Source organism: Numenius arquata, chromosome 5 (genome assembly GCF_964106895.1).
Source record: "Numenius arquata chromosome 5, bNumArq3.hap1.1, whole genome shotgun sequence".
Lineage (NCBI taxonomy): Eukaryota > Metazoa > Chordata > Aves > Charadriiformes > Scolopacidae > Numenius > Numenius arquata.
Window position 1 is genome coordinate 55228796 of NC_133580.1, and position 16251 is coordinate 55245046.

Here is a 16251-nt window from a genome sequence, read left to right on the forward strand (position 1 = left end):
GAGGCGGGCGGTAGAGCCATGGTCGGGGCGGGCGGTTGCTGCCTGCTCCTTGCCTCCGCCCTCGGGGAGGGGGAGGCCGGTGCCGGGGCGAGCAGCGGGTGATGGGGAAGAGGCGAGCGCAGCGCTGAGGTCCTGCGGGGCCGGATGAGCGGAGGCTTGGCGTCGCGGCGGTGGCGGCGGGGCTGGAGGAGGGGGCGAAGGAGGCAGTAGGGGCGGCCTCCACTCCGGCTGCCCTGAGGGGAAGGAGCCCCCGACCATGGAAATCGAGAACATCGTGGCCAACACGGTGCTGCTGAAAGCCCGGGAGGGTGAGAGCCGCGGGGCGAAGCGAAGGGGGGAGGAGAAGCCAGAGGGCGAGGCGGGGCGGGCTGGGGACGTACCGAGGAAAAGGGTCTGAGGTGAGGGGAGAAGGGGCCGGCGAGGGGCGGGGGGTGGGGGGAGAGAGGAAGTGATGGAGGAGGAGAGGGAGGGAGGAGAGGCTGCCGGGCAGGGGGTCCGGGCGGGGCGGCCAAGCCCTCGTGCTGGGGACCGGCGATCTCCGCCGGCGGTGGGTGGGTGAGTGAGTGAGTGAGTGGGTGAACCCCGGGCAGGGCCCTCAGGCACCTGCCCCGCTCCTCCCGCGGGGAGAGTTTGGAGTCACTGGCTTGTGGCTCGCTTCCGAAAAAAAAACCCACACCACCACCTTTCCTCCTTCCCCCTTCGGGCTCTTGCTTCAAATGGTGTTTTTACCGGATGTTTTAAGAAGATCGTTAATCTGCAATTCTCAGTTTATTTATAAATACATATGGATATAAAGGGCAAAGTGACATAAGTCTTCTCTGGAAGAACCTTGCGCTCTCTCTTGCTGAAGTTCCTGCCTGTGAGAAACATAGCTGGTGAATGCTACCTGTATTTTGCATCAACCTAATTACTAAAGTGTGCTATTTTCCATCAGATTAATACTTACAGTTTGATTCACCAGAACGGCTTGACTTGGAGATTTGTCCCCCAGCTAACAAACGTTTTGGATAGATAATGAAATTTAGTCTAGCATGTGGCTGCTGTTTAAAAAAAGTCCCAAAATAAGATTGTCCTACTGCTTTTTCACGTATATAGCTGTCCATTAAATGACCACTTGAAAGCCTCCCCAGATTACCTCTGTACTCAGTGCAGAGTATGTTTTCCAACTATGAAATGTGCATATTCTTTTTGGATTGGTTCCTACTTTTCTTAATTGTGTTGAGAAGTCCCATTAGTTTAGCTGGAGCTGTTTAAAGTGAGTAAGAACAACAGAATCTGCCCCTGTATGTTTTGCAAGTTCCTCCAACTCTAAATGGGTTTGGCACTTACGCCATGTGTGTATCCAGTTAAATTTGCCTTAAGCAGCAAGAGAGGAAAATCAGCCTTTTAACTTTGAAGTGGGGTTTAAAAACCAGAACAGTGATCACAGTTTTGGGCCATTTCCCAACCTTAGCTGAAAAGACCACCTCAAACTAGAGGACATGTTTTGGCTGGTTTCACTGACGGTAACATGTCTGTGGTGGTGCTGCCTGAATTTGGAGCTCGCGTTGAAGTGATCTGAGAAATGAAGGGAAAGTGGAATCTGGCTCAGAACTTTACTGTGCCCAAACCCTCACCGCAAAGAGTGGAGTGGTAATCTGGAAAGGCTTTTAAGTGGCTGCTTAATGTCAGGTTGCCTCTTTAGTTAAGGTTTCACTATGTTTAAAATAAATTATAGTGGTAGAACTGACCAAACAAGATATTTTAATGAACTAAATGAAAGTCTGAGAGCAGCTGATGTGAATAAGATCAGTTTAACCTGGTGTGAAGCTTATAAAAGTAATGGTAATAAGCTGTTACTCTTTTGTACCTTCAATTGGCCTGGGCTCTTTTGTGTAAGTGTGCCCAAAAACATGATTTCTGGCTTTGAATCTCTAAAACTCCATTGATCAATTGGTAGAAGGTCTTCTATCTTTTCAGGTCTGAGTTGCTGTGCATGGGGTACTTTTACATCACATTTTTTAAAATGTTCCTTGAAATGAAAGTACTTTCGGTCTGTTGCGTGCTCTGGCTGGTCTGCGAATGTCTGGTCTACGCCATCTGTCAGGACCATTCCATAAAATCCCTGTCCCAGCTCTATTCTTACGTGCCTGATAGGCTCCAAAGGAATGGAATTTGCAAAGTTAGTATGTGAGGTAGATATTTTACTGAAATACATTATTTGCTTAAAGAGCCTCACAGTTGGTACAGAAGAACAGACTTTAAATTGACCTTTTCCTTCCCACATTCCTATTATCTCCCTGTATAGTGAATGGAGAGGTGGGATGGAAATGTGCAGAATTACTGTTTCTCATGGAAGAAAGCAAAATCCCAAGCTTGTAGAAAATAAGTTTCACTTATTTTCTTGTATAAGCGTAAGCCACATCAGTAATCCTTTTTCCATTTTCTCAGTGTGTTAAAGATTGAGAAGGTGTTGACCTGGAAAAATACTTCAGTTGTAAAAGCAAAAGAAATAAGACGTAAACTACTGTGCTCTTATTTTATAGTTTTCAGTGGCGTGTTGAAAGAAATCAATGTAGGTTTAATCATGGCTTGCATAGATCAGTCTCAGTCTAACTTGAGATTCCTTCATGATTATGAGAGTAGAAAAAGGTTGTACTCTTGAAAGCATCTTATGAAGTCTTTTAACCCTAGAGATATGTCATCTTCATTTTGCAAATACGGAAACTGAATTAAGGATGTTGCGTACTTGTCATCATCTGGTGAAAGGGTATGGCAGAGGCTTAATGAGAATTCAGAAATGCCTGTAGTAAATAACACCAACAAATCATACCTGAGCACATAAACCAGACCTAACAGTCAAAATTATGATCCCAGATTTGTACTCATCATCTTCCTCTAATTTTAGGTACTCTAATACTTCTGGATGTGAATATTGTTAGGAAATGAACATCATTTGGGTTTTACATTTGTAGGTGTGCAGAATTAGCACACCCTGGACAGCTAGGTGCGTGTCTACTGCTGTTTAAATCTGATTTGATGTATGTAATTAGAGAGCCAGGAACTAACTAGTGTGTTTAGACAAAATGCATCTTTTTACTGCTACTTTCCTCTCCTACAGAATAAAAACAAAGTGGTGGTGTTGTCTATTTCTAGATTAACTACCTTCTACCTTATCACTAATAGCCTTACTGTTGATTTATTTCATCAGAGGCATGAATCTTCTACTTCAATTTGCATGATGGTAGCATCAGTTTATAAGAGTTTGCTAGTACCGTTTTTCAGGCCAGATCAAACCTCAGCTTACCCCAGCCCCAAAACTTTAAATTTTTTCTTATGACGCTGTTCTCTAAGAGGATTTTTCAAACCTTTTCATAAACTATTCTACTATATAAAACTATATAACTACATAAACTATTCTACTACTATAAACTATTCTATTTTAATAGAAGCCTGTCTCTTTCCAGTAAAGTCTTGTAATATCTCTGTAGCAACTACAACACTTCTTTATGTGAAGAAGGAAGGCTATGAGGATTACTTATCTTAAAATAAGGAATAATGTGATTTAAAATAAGTCTTATTGCGACTCTGTAAATAATCAAATGCCAGTTCTTTGCACATGTGGGTGTTAGTGTGGGCTCATAATATGTGACTCTTCTATGTACCTACTACTAGAAAATATTGTGATAACACAAAATACTCTATGGTACTTTATGGATGAAAGATTAAGGAGTCAGGAGTTGTGCTGGGAGTCTTTTCTTTCCTCGTCCGCTTTTCCAGTTGACCTGCTCGTGCTGAGAGCTAACCTGTCCATGGAGGGATCTGCCTCCAGGTGAAAACTGTAGTCCAAAGTGGTCTGGGATTCCCTGTACCAGTTTCCTGGGAAAAGTGGCCTCCTGTGCCAATCCAGCTCTTTCCTTTTGTGCATATATTACTTCTTGAGGGAAATCTGTATGTGAGAAACAAAAACAGAAAACGTCCTCTAAAGGTGAAAACTATGGTGGAACAAGCGCAAGTGACTCAGTAGAAAAACAAGAGATTATAAAGCAAACTCAAAGTTGATGTTATGAGCGCTGTAGTGCGGCAACTGAGACAGAGAAACAGGTAATTGTTAAGTGATAGTCATGTATGAGCTGTGAGATAGATGGTGTGAAAGCTTGCAATTCTGTGATCTCCTTCACATACAGGGATTTTTATGTGTAAAAGAATAACATATAGCAATGCAACTTCTAGTTTTGTCTAAGAGTGGAGGAATTAACACATTCATTTTTCTGCTAGCAAGAATATCTTTGAAATTAGTATCGCTTGAAAGACATTGAAGAATTTATCCCATAAATGGGGACAAATAATAAATATAAACTAGGTTATTCTGAAAAAAAATATGAAAGGTCACAAAAATGTATTTTTATTTTATATTCAATTTTCTCTTTATTTATATTTGTATCTTCTGTTTTTCATAATTATTTCAATCACTCTCAATAAATCCTTTGAGTATATGTAAGCCCCAACTTCATTTCAGCATCCCACACATAGTCTGTGATATTTTGAAAGAAAAAAATTAATCACTGTATGTTTTAAACTGCTTAGGAGCCTTCCTTTTTTCATTGCCTAAAGTAATAGTCTCCAAAGATACTTCCAAAGGGTAGATCTGTAATTCCTTTGAAGTCAATAGCAGTTTACTCTGACTGAGGATCCATGCCAAGAGTACGTTTTAAACGTACCTGGTCCATTTGCATCTGCTTTAAAATTCATTTGTGCTGCTCTGGCAGGAGCAGTTTGTAAATGAGAATTAGGCCTGCTGTTAGGCATGTAATATCCTCTAGGTCATGATTGGTTTAGGCTAAATTAAGATCTTGCCTCAAGCAAATTTTCCCCCAAGCTCTTGGTTGTATTGCTTCTATTCTGTGGTTGCAGAATGGGTACGATAGTTTCCAGTTGGATCTATGAACCAATATAGGGTGTGTGGGTTGTTGTGGTGGTGTTTTTCTATGTTTTTGGGTGTTTTGGGGTTGGTTTTTTTTTTCCCCAAAAATTAGTTTTCGGATGGATCCACAAGCCCCTGCAGATTTGATAATTGTTAGATGCAGCCCAAGGACAGAGTAAGCAGGAACCTTTCAGTAATAGAATGTGATCACAGTTTGGCTTAAGCGAATCTTGAAAGATACTTGTTTCAGAATTGGAAATGTATTAGTTTAGCACTCTTCACAAAAAAAATAAGCTGTCCACTCAAATTGTGTGTTTTATCTATCTAGGTTTAAAACCAACTGAAATAATTCTGCAAGTGAAATACATTCTACTTTTACTTGCAGCATAAGGTAAAAATTGAGTATGGTATTGGTGATGATACTCAGGCAGATAGCCTATAATGTGTGTACTTGTAATGAGGAAGAAAATTCTAAAGAGATTGGTCAGATCACTGCCTTTTGCCTATCAAACTAAAATCTTTAATTACTTAAGGAGTACGGACAAGCAGGAAATCAAGGCACACTCATACCCAGAAAGTCCATTCACTAGCAGCAAACACAAATTTTAACGTGAGAATGATGTGAGTTTTTGCAGATGCTGTTATTTTTGTCTGTTCTTCCCTTATTTGCCTCCTATATTCTATTGCACTCCCTTATTGCATTGTGCTTTAAATTGCTGTAAACTCATTGTGGCAGGAAACATGTCTTCCTGTGTTTGTACAGAATTATGCACGATGTCTGCCTTTTTGTCCTTTATTTAATGAACTGTAAGAAGAATGCATGTGGGCATGTTGGAATCTAAATAATTACATTTACTAAATAAACACAACATGAGAGGTCTAGTTATTGATACACACTGCTGCTTTGGTTATTTCAAACGTGGCGATTGTAGCTAGAGCTTTCACAATCTACTTAAAGGAATTTTACTTCTTTTCTATCTGTCGCAGTCACGATGTACCACCATGATAAAAAAATCCTTGTTTGTCAAGGAGTAGTCTGTAAAATTGGAGTTTTCTTAATGTTGGTTTTTTGTGGTGTGTGGTGGTTTTTTTTTTTTCCCCCTCTAGTAAGCCCTGTTCATGAAATTGTTGTTATACACCTATCATATGAAATACATACACAGATGTTACATTGTTCGATGGCAAGATTAGAGTAATAAATTCTGGTTCAGTTTAGTTACGTTTACTTGAGTTGATACAAAACTTTCATACCTAAGCTCTGAAGAAGCGCAGAAGCCGTTCAGCATGTGTGCACTAGCCGTTCTTAAAGGTGCACATGATTACTGGAATTGTATATAGAGCCGATGTGAAGAACCAGTTGTTCAAGTGGTTATAGCTGTGGGAACAATAAATGATTGTGCATATAAACAAGCTGCACAAATGTTCACATAGATACCCGGGGTTTTTAACTGCTTATGGTGTTACTGCTTTCTGACAGTTAGATGAGCAAGAGGACTCGAGCATTACTTTGCTGAGTCCGATTCTAGGCATTTGAATCCAGGAGTGTGAGGAATATTATGTTAAAAATGCCATAACAATCTGTAATCTATAGGTACCTTTTATGTGTTTTTTTATTAAATTGCTTGCATTTTTGCTTCAGTTTGTGTTCAGAAGTGTCTTGGCCTTTATAATGCTGAAGAGTTAGGTGCCTACCTTGTGCTGAAACCTGAGTTTTCGGCTAGGTGATTCTGGTGAACTTGCTGAGAGCCAGCCAGATTGTATGCATCATACTTCTGGAAAAAAAAAATCTTTCTCCATATAAAAGAGATGCCACTCTCTTAAACCTAGTTGTTAAGTTGTGACTAGGATTGTTTTTCAAGGAACTGAGATGTCAAAAAATATATCTGACCTGCGCAATGGAGAAGGTTGCAGAGACCCCACAAAGCAGTGTGGTATGAGCTGTCTCTGCGACTGGAAGCACAACAGCCTTCCTCAAGTAATGGTATGTGGGAACTTCTCTCCAAGCCTGGAGTTAGTAGTACTTCAGTGTTACCATTCTGATCCAAAGACCTGGGGTATCAATTCTGCAGTGTTTTGTGTCTTGAAGGTGGACCTTGCACAGTAAGGGCATACCATCAAAATTTTGTTTTAGTGGGCAGCGTTTACAAATGTCTTTGTAGCATAAGGCTACAAAACTCCAATGTTTTGATTTTTCATGAAAGGTTTTAATCCTTATCACAAGCGGTTTGAAGGAAAATGTGACTATAAGTAGGAGAAGATTTGAATTCATCTGAGTTTAAAATCTGTTAGGAAACCTGCCTGCAACTTTCTCTGCTGTGGGAAAGATGTATTGTAAGACAGTGTATGTACCCAGATTGTTCTCATGGGTCTCAGTGTAGATGATGTAGAGCTTCTGCATCAATTCTGTTGCATTTTTCATTGAACCGATTGATTTATACAGTTAAAGGCATGCTGTAGGCCATCTTCTTGTTGCAGTTTTATGCTTTCAGAGCTTATCTGGGTGTGGTCTAGTATGAATTTCTCAGCTGGTATCTGACAATCTGGTTTGTGGAATCAATTTTGCAAGAATGATGTAGCAATCATGCACCCCTAGTGCTGCATAGCTGTGTGCTTCTCGACCGCAGAGATACGTTGCTTGCCCTTTACCGGCAGGAAAGCTGAAGCACAGAGGTCTCTGAACAACCCAATGTCATAATCTCAGTGTCAGTGTAGTATCCCCGGCATTTCACCCCATATAGTCTGTGTACATTTATTAGCCATAGATAGTAGGGTGCTTCTCGCTATTTTCATTCCCTAAGACAGAATCCAGGTTTTCTATCTCAAGGAAGACTGACTAATAATGTTCAGTGAACGTTGTGCTCAGTGAAATGAGAGCCATGCTGCAAATCCTGTCTGTAAGGAAGATCACTGTGGCTGTGGGCAGCCCGCCTGATGACTTGAAAAACATTATTTGTCTAAATCTGTTTCTACACCAGATTGCTTTGTTTTGCCACAGCAGTTTCTTTTTCTTGCAAATAGTTGTGATTTTACTTTTGAATAAGCCAGCCGCCTTGCCTTACGTTAGTTTTTCAAATGTTTCTCTGAAGTTTAAAAAAAAAAAAGTTGAAAAATGAAAACATCTAAACACCTTTCTCATACCATATTATAATGCAATGACCTAACTGAATTTAGTATGTATCTTTTTAAGAAGCAAAAGCATGTGAACAGGTAAATGCTGAAATCCTAACTCAAACTTTTGGGGAGGAGAAGAAGGTAAGGTTCTTGTGTACCTGAAAATGTAACTGCAGTGTTCCCTCACTGTAATGGTGTATTGCTGCATCCACCCTTCTCTTTGTAAAAGATGAGTCGCTTCAAGTTAGACATTGTTCTAGCCAGCAGTTACATCTGAAACAGGCAAAAGTGGTATTTCATCTGAACCACAAAGGTCAACCGTAAAGCAGAATAACCTAATGGCTTTGTTGCTGCTGTGTTGGAAAGTAAGCTGTTGGTCTTTCTGGAAGAATTTTAGCTGAAGTATTTTTGAATGACATCCAGAATAGAAGCTCTGAAATCAATATTAAGACACTTACAAACCACAACTATTATAATTTGATTTGATACTTCTTTTAAACTGCCTCAGAAATGGACAAGGATTTTGCAATTAGATAATAATATGACAAACAAATTGGCCTCCTCCCATAAATTTTACCAGAAGTGGCTAATTTATCTGTAAATGGTGTAGGTCATGCATTCTCTTTACATTATTTGGATATACAGACTCTTTCTGTGCATTTGCTGTAAAAGTAAGAGCAATCAGTTCGGAGAAATGAGAGAGCATGTTAATTTAGTTGATACCTCTAAGCACTTGATTCTTGTGCATCATTATTAAATTATATGTAGTCTTTATTGACTTCTATAGGATGGTGAATTCAATTGCATTCTAGCATGTGGTCTCTTTTTGTAAATAATGACCATGTAATAATGGTCACATCGTAAGTAACTGGCCAAATATTTGGGGCGAAATACAGCAGATTCTTGTGTTGGACCTGAAGTATAATGCACCAGTGATCCTCTTTTTTTCTATCTGGATTTTTTTATTTTCTGTGTTTTTTTTTTTTTTTTTTCAGGGGTGGGGCTGTGTGTGTGTTTTTTGGACTCTGCTTCAGAAGATGATATACTTGCTGTATATCACAGTTCAGTTTTATTTTTTCAGAACAGCATTATGTTATGAATTTGGGTCAGTTTATCATTCTTGATCAATACTGATTGTACTGTGTCACGCGCAAATGAGTCTTTCTGAGCAGTTCCTAACAGAAGAATTTAACTTCTGTGGACCTGGCAGCTTAGCGCATTTTTCAGTTGCATGGTTAAAATTTAGGTTGTTGATGCTTCTGTCCATTGTTTGCAATGATCACATAATAATCTATACCCAGGCCTTTCCTATTCAATGTATGTGTGCAGGATATCTGTTATAGTATTCCTTGATTTTGTTCCAGTTCAATTCTGTTAAAGTGCATCTCTTTGCTCTGTGGTTTGATTTTCTTCCAGCATATATTCAACTTCTTTTTAACATCAAAAATATTTTGTTAAAATAGTGTGAGGTTTTTATGATACTGGTAATTACAGCTTCATGATTAGTTCTGGTACTGCATGAAGTATGAGGGGGGGAGTAGGTTTGATCTATTTGTGTTCTAAAATATTTTGGAAGGCAGGTGACTTACAAAGCAACATTAGGAAATAAAGTGCAGAAGAAGGTTTTGTAGAGAGTAGGTATCAGTTCAAAGAATCTCTGCAAGCCAAGCTTTGTAAGGTTTTGTATTCCTTATTTGCTTACTTTTCTAGTGATACTAGAGTTGAAATGTTTTTTTTGTAGCAGCACAGTGAGACGTCAATGTTCCTGTTAGCAAAGATAAGTAAATTTGGTACGAGCTAAGGTACACTAGGCTGGAACTGCTCTGACTGCAGTGGTGGAACTGTTCAAGAAGTTATCTGAGTGAAGAGGGTTTTGTTTAAATACGTATTTTATTATTCTGAAGGTGTTAGTTCCTTTTTCCCTAACGATTTAATTCTGAAAGACCTGAGTACTGTTTGCTACTTAGTTTCTATTCGGGTTACATTGGGTAACTCCCTTCCTTTCTCTCCCATTGTGGTTAACGGTAGGTACTGCTTTGGTGCAGTTCGAAAGTTTCTGTGCAGTTTTGCTACTGTGCTGTCATGTGGAAACGCATCTGGCCATATCACTTCGTAAAATCTTCTTTTAAAATATTTTGCAGCACAAAAATTACTCTTCCGCTGAAATGTTTTGCAATTAAATATATATATATATGTTCCTGTATGTATCTCTCTGCTTTTTGATAAGTATGCCTATCTTCTGTAAATGGAATTGGCTTCTTCAGGTCAAAGTAATGTGCTAAAACTCAAATTTTAACATAGAAAATGGAGCACAGAGATATTTTTTTAGAAACAATGGGAAAAATAAAAAACAATAGTAGTCTTTTAAAATCAGTTTAATACTAGTGCTGTGAAATCTGAAGTATTGAAAAGATCTGACTTCCACAACAGCTAAGTTCTTTCTGATATCCTGTATCCTCCTCTAGTCTAGAATAAATGGTGTGTATTTGAGCAATGCCCACTCATTTGTTTGTGGGGTCTATTCTTATTACTATTACTGCCCTTAAGAGAATATTTATGTACAACTTGATTATCCAAAAATGTGTTTAAGAACTTTGTTCTGTGTATTTTGTTACTTGGTTCTGCTATATCAAATTTGTTATTGGTTTGGATATTCCTGTAGATAGATTCGTTTCTAGGCATGAAAAGTGGTCTGACAGATTTGTGCAGAAGGTACCTAATTTTATGCTGTTAATGTTATGTTTAATTTTTTTTTTCTGACATTGTATTTTGTTTTACATTACTCATATTCTTCTTCCAGGCAAACGGAGTGGGCGTAGTAAAAAATGGAGAGAGATGCTGAAGTTGCCACCTGTTAGTCATTGTGAAGGTATTAGATGCTCAATCGGTAGGTGTCCTGTAGAATGCTCTGTCTGATTTTTTTTTTTTTTTTTTTGAGAAGGAAGGATAAATTTACAAAGCCATGAATTAGAAAAAGGAGTCATGTTGCAATTTGAATGACATGGTAATATATTTCACTTTTTTTCTTAATGTTTTGTAATATTTTTTTAACCTTTTCTGTTATTATCTTGTATTCCTTCTTTCCAAACAATCTTGTTCACTTTGGGGTTGCTATTTCACAGTACTGTTGCTTTCCACCCCACAACCTAGGTGAAACTTAACCATATAATTGAATGTGTTTTTAATAAATGTGATAGTCTATAAGAGACAAATGTGGCAGGAAGCGAGTGTTTCACTATTATTTGGGAACGTTGCATGATTTTGATGTATTTGCTAAATATGCTAATGTAAAATCTTCACAATGTAGAGATATTTTTCTGACCTATTCTCAAATAGGAGTAAGGACCATGCTATGACAAAGATAAAAATTAATGAAGTTATTTACTTATTATTTCTTTCTCAGAAAGAGACTATAACCAGCTTTGTGACAAACAGCCAATAGGAAGACTTCTCTTCAGACAGTTCTGTGATTCCAGACCAGATTTGAAAAGATGCATTGAATTTCTGGATGCAGTGGTAAGCAGTGAGAAGTTGGAGATGGATATCAGTAGGCAATGGATTATACATTTTTGTTTGTAAAAAGTTTGATTTTTGTACTGGTTTTGGCTGGGATAGAGTTAGTTTTCTTCATTGTAGCTCATGCTGTGCTATGTTTTGGATTTTTGACCGAAACAGTGTTCGTAATACGGATGTTTCAGTTATTGCTGAACAGTGATTACACAGCGTCGAGGCCTTCTGTGTCTCTCGTGCTGCCCCCCTGGTGAGGAGGCTGGGGTGCATGAGAAGTTGGGAGGGGACACAGCCAGGACAGCTGACCCCAACTGACCAAAGGGATATTCCATGCCGTATGGCACTGTGCTCAGCAATAAAAGCTGGAGGAAAGGAGGAGGGAGGAAGTTAGAGTTATGGTGTTTGTCTTGCCAAGTAGCCATTACACATGATGATGAAGCCCTGCTTTCCTGTAAATGGCTAAACATCTGCCTGCATGGGAAGAAGCATATTAATTCCTTATTTTGCTTTGCTTGTGCGTGCAGCTTTGTTTAATCTATTAAACTGTTTTTATTTCAACCCATAAGTTTACTCACTTCAGTCCTTCTGATTATTGTTGGGCAGAGTGAGCAGGCGACAGTGTGGGGCTTAGCTGACTACCAGGGTTAACACACAACAATTTTGTAAAATATTAATTTTCTCTCATCACATCTGTGCACTAGTGCTGCATACATTATAAAATATAGTGAGATTTACTCCTTGCCAACTGTAAAGCTGTTAACTTTTTATGACAAATGTCCAAGAACTCTGACTCTGTTACTTAAAGGAAGATGTTTAATATTTGCTATGAAATCTCTGCCATCTTGGTATGGTGAGAGCTACAAAAATGGGCATGATGGGAATGAGAGAAATAATTTTAGAAAGACATGGTGCTTGACTTCTTGAGCCTAAAAGGATGTGCATACAATGAATATTACTTATGATACTCAGACTTGAACATGTTGTAAACATAGACTTGAAATTGTTGCAACTGCATGAAAGCCCTGGGCCAGATGGAATGTGCTAATTGGAAAAAAAAATACAATAGAGATGGAAATTTAGGGAACCATCTATGGAAGGAGAGAAACCAGATTTTAGAGAGCAAGGAAAAGGAAGTGTTTTGTTGTGATACATTTGCATCTTGGTATCTTAATGCTAAAGAATGAGGGGAGGAAGGAAGTGTGCCCATAGCCATGTTTTGTAAAAAAATTCTCAAAGACAAAACCCTCATGGGGAGGGGGAAAGTAGTGAGAAGAGTAGGCAGGCACACAACAGTCCTTAGGAGAGAATAATAACTCAGAGCTTTTTATTCTTTGTCCCTTGTAGTTAATCCAAGTGCAGTAAGATACAGCCTTAAACTGAGATTGCTGCCAAAAGAACAGTTTTTCTCATCCCACCTGTTTGTGTTCTTATATTCAGGGAACAATTGACCAAAGAAGATAGGAGTAGGGTAGTGCTGCTGCTCACATGCATCCCAAAATACAGGCTCAGAATGCAAGATGGCTCTGAAAGGTGCAGGGTATGAGGAAGTACATGGGATTATTACTGTGCCCCACACTTCACCGTATCTTCGTTTCCCCAATGGGAGTATAAACTGAGGCGCTCAATTAGCAAAAAGGAACTTTAGTGTCAAATAAGTAGAATTGCCTTATATTTATTAATGAATCTGTGCAATTAGGCTTACTCTCCAGGTGCGTTTCACCATACTTTTATGACTCTTAGGAGCTGTTCTAGCACCATGTTCTGGAGACCAATTTGATAGTTTGGAAGCATAGAACAGATTGAATGGAAATCCAGAACAGTGGAACTAAATATCCTGAAGCTGATGTAAACTAGAGCCTTTAACGAGCGTTGCACAATGGGCAGACCACTGACAACTGTGGATGTTCCCTTAATGGTTACAACCTCTATATGCATTTTTAATCCTTAAACGCTTAGATAAGGAGTAACAAATCTTGGGCAGCCCTAAGGAGAAAAAAATCTTAGGCGTGATTCCCTTTTCTGGATGGGTCTTCAGCAAGCTTGTTCAAGCTTTTTTCAGGTTGAGAGTGGGGTTGAGGGGGTTTTTGTTGTTTTTTTGTGTAAGGCAGTAACGTGAAGGGAAAATGCTGATGTTGTAGGGTTTTTACCTCAGGTTTTACCAATTTTTAATATTTTTTTTAATTATTTTAAATAAATTGCAGAGTTAGTCTTTCTGAAAATAAAATTTCTGGCATAAAATACCCCAGTCTTAAGAGTCTTGAATCTTAATTAGAAGAGTTCTCTGGCTCTCTTATTTGGAGCAATGTGATTTCAGGAGGCCAAAATGGCGAAATCAAGGTAGTACAACGCTCTGCTGTCTACCTCTACTGAGTACTCAGACTGGTAAGCTTTACCTCTTGAGAAGGTGTGACCGTAAAGTCTGGAGTCAGCTTGGCTTTACAGAAGGAAGAGTTGTGAAATAATTGAGTAAAAATGTCAGAAATTAAAGTGAGGAATTACAGTTATCCAATCATCTAGTGACTCATTTCACTAGCTGAGGACAAGGTTACTCAAGTATGAAAAAGAATGGGTGACAGCTCAAACTTCCCTCTTAAGCGCTGTGAGTAACAGAAATTAGTTGACAAGGCTGTCTCTTAAACTTCCTTTTAAATTACAGTATCTGCTTAAAACAATATTCCTAACTGTCTGTATTAAATTAGTGACTACTTTGGCATAATCGAAAATGTTAAAGGTGGTAAGTGCACTGCTGTGGTTGATTGACTTTTCTAACCCGCTCAGGTTGTTTGGTAGTTGCAGAAGAATTCCTTACCATTAGACTGATTGTTGTGGAATTAAAGTAGCAAAAACAATGGCTTGCAATTGTTTATAGATTTGAGTACTGTGCTGAAGTGGTTGATACCATAATGTTTCAGCTAAAAAGCTGCTGATGACTTAGTAGTGACTCAGTGTGGGCTAGTGCAATTGATTGCAGAACTGGAATTCAGGGATTCTGTTCTTTCCAGTATTGTGTGTGTGTTTGGTTCTTGAACTGTAATTTTCCAATGTTCTAGTTTCCTTTAATAATAAAGGTACATAACTACTCTTTTGATTACATCAATCACTTGGAAGTTCTTCCTATGAGGTTCTTAATGATTGTTGTCCCAGTATGCCAAACTTTTGTTTTGTATGTCCTCCATTCTGGAAGTCTGCCCTATATTCTTTGTTCCTAAGTGCATGCGTTTACATTCTGAGATACGAAATAAGCTTTGATAGAGCTGGCCCAGCTTACAAAGCTAATATAGCTTGCTGTTTGAGATTGCTCTTTTCTAACTCATCTTTCCCCAGATTCTGTGTTATCTGTAAATGTTGTAAGTTCTGATGTCTGCTTCTAGATTATTCTTTAAAATTGTTAATAGTAAGTAGTTCTTGGTGTTTTTCAATACTGGTTTGATGGTTTGTTTGTTTTTTCCATGAGTAGCTACCTCCAGAGCTTCATTAAGCTGCCAGTTGTTTATCTGTTAAATGTGCCATATTGCACAGTGGTCTCTCTCTACATTAAAGTACCGTGTATTACTAAGTGAAAAATTTCACAAAATTTTGTATCTACTCGGTTTTATTTTCTCAAAAAATGAAGTAGGATTTGGTTTAGATCTCACTTATTTCCCATTAATGTGACCTTGTAGAAAGTAGTAGTTTTATCCTGGTTTTACTCAAGACTGTAGTAAAGAAAAATATATGAAGGAATAAAAATAATACAGTGAAGAAAAGGCTGATTATTGTGCTCTTATTTAATTATTTCCGATTTGGATCATTCTGTCCTGCAATATTAAGTAAATACTGTTTCATTGTAATTGATCTACTTTAACCTCTAGGATGTAGTTTCTGTAATTGCACTTAGACATACCATTGGTTTTCATGTTTTCCAACAGTTAAATTCCATGTGCTTTTTTCCTTAAGACTGTTCTTAATACATATTACACTACGTAGCCTAAAATATTTAAATAGATTTTAAGCAATGAGACCCTTCCAGTTCCTTTTGTATTAGGAGCATTGTCGTATTCATCGTAAAATTTACCTAGCATCATGTAAAATACTGTAGTGCCAAATAGTTCTGAACATAATTTAACTTTCAAATCTATTCCCCTAGGCAGAATATGAGGTATCTTCAGATGAAAAGCGTATAGACTGTGGCCTGAAAGTTCTAGAGACATACTTCACTAATGGGGTAAATATATTATATTGTAAAATGTTGTCTCAAGTGTTTTGTAAATGTCAGGCAAATAGAGATCTAAGTTGTTGCGTTGCTTTCAGTAAATAGACTTTAAACTTCATTAGTCCCATTTTTTTGTCTTTCTGAAGGGTATGCTGCCTTCTAAGATTGTGAAACTCTTATCAGTTTGAGCAGAAACCTTGACTGATCTCTGCTACCATTACGATTTATTCTCCTATGTTTTCTAATTAAAATACTAGTCTCAAGTAAAGATATATTTTTAAACAAACTCATTTAGCATCTAAAGAAAACTCATTAACCAATTAACTCAGTTTTCTAGTCTGAAGACACGAGAATGAGAAATTCTTTAAATTCTCGGGCTTCCTTTTTTTGCTTTGTTCTAGGGCATTCCATTTCTCTGTATTTTGCATGGCAATCATTAATAGGTGATCTTTGGCATATACTAGATCTCACTGATTTATTTTTAAGAGTCTGTTTTTTGGTATCTGATAGAAGCTTTTCTGTGGATATATAATTT

At 38.2% G+C, this 16251-nt stretch overlaps 1 protein-coding gene across 2 annotated transcripts in view; it reads left to right on the forward strand.

Annotated features, from left to right (window-relative positions):
* Window positions 1–63: 63 nt before the first annotated feature.
* The window catches only part of GRK4 (G protein-coupled receptor kinase 4), a 40100-nt gene continuing 23912 nt past the window's right edge, over window positions 64–16251 (forward strand). The window contains exons 1-5 of one of the 2 annotated variants that reach the window (XM_074147036.1): window positions 257–308; window positions 423–431; window positions 10815–10901; window positions 11418–11530; window positions 15651–15728. In XM_074147036.1, the coding sequence (XP_074003137.1) occupies window positions 257–308; window positions 423–431; window positions 10815–10901; window positions 11418–11530; window positions 15651–15728 (339 nt within the window). Of the gene's footprint in view, window positions 309–422; window positions 432–10814; window positions 10902–11417; window positions 11531–15650; window positions 15729–16251 lie in introns of both variants that reach the window. The other variant, XM_074147037.1, reaches the window with a different exon arrangement.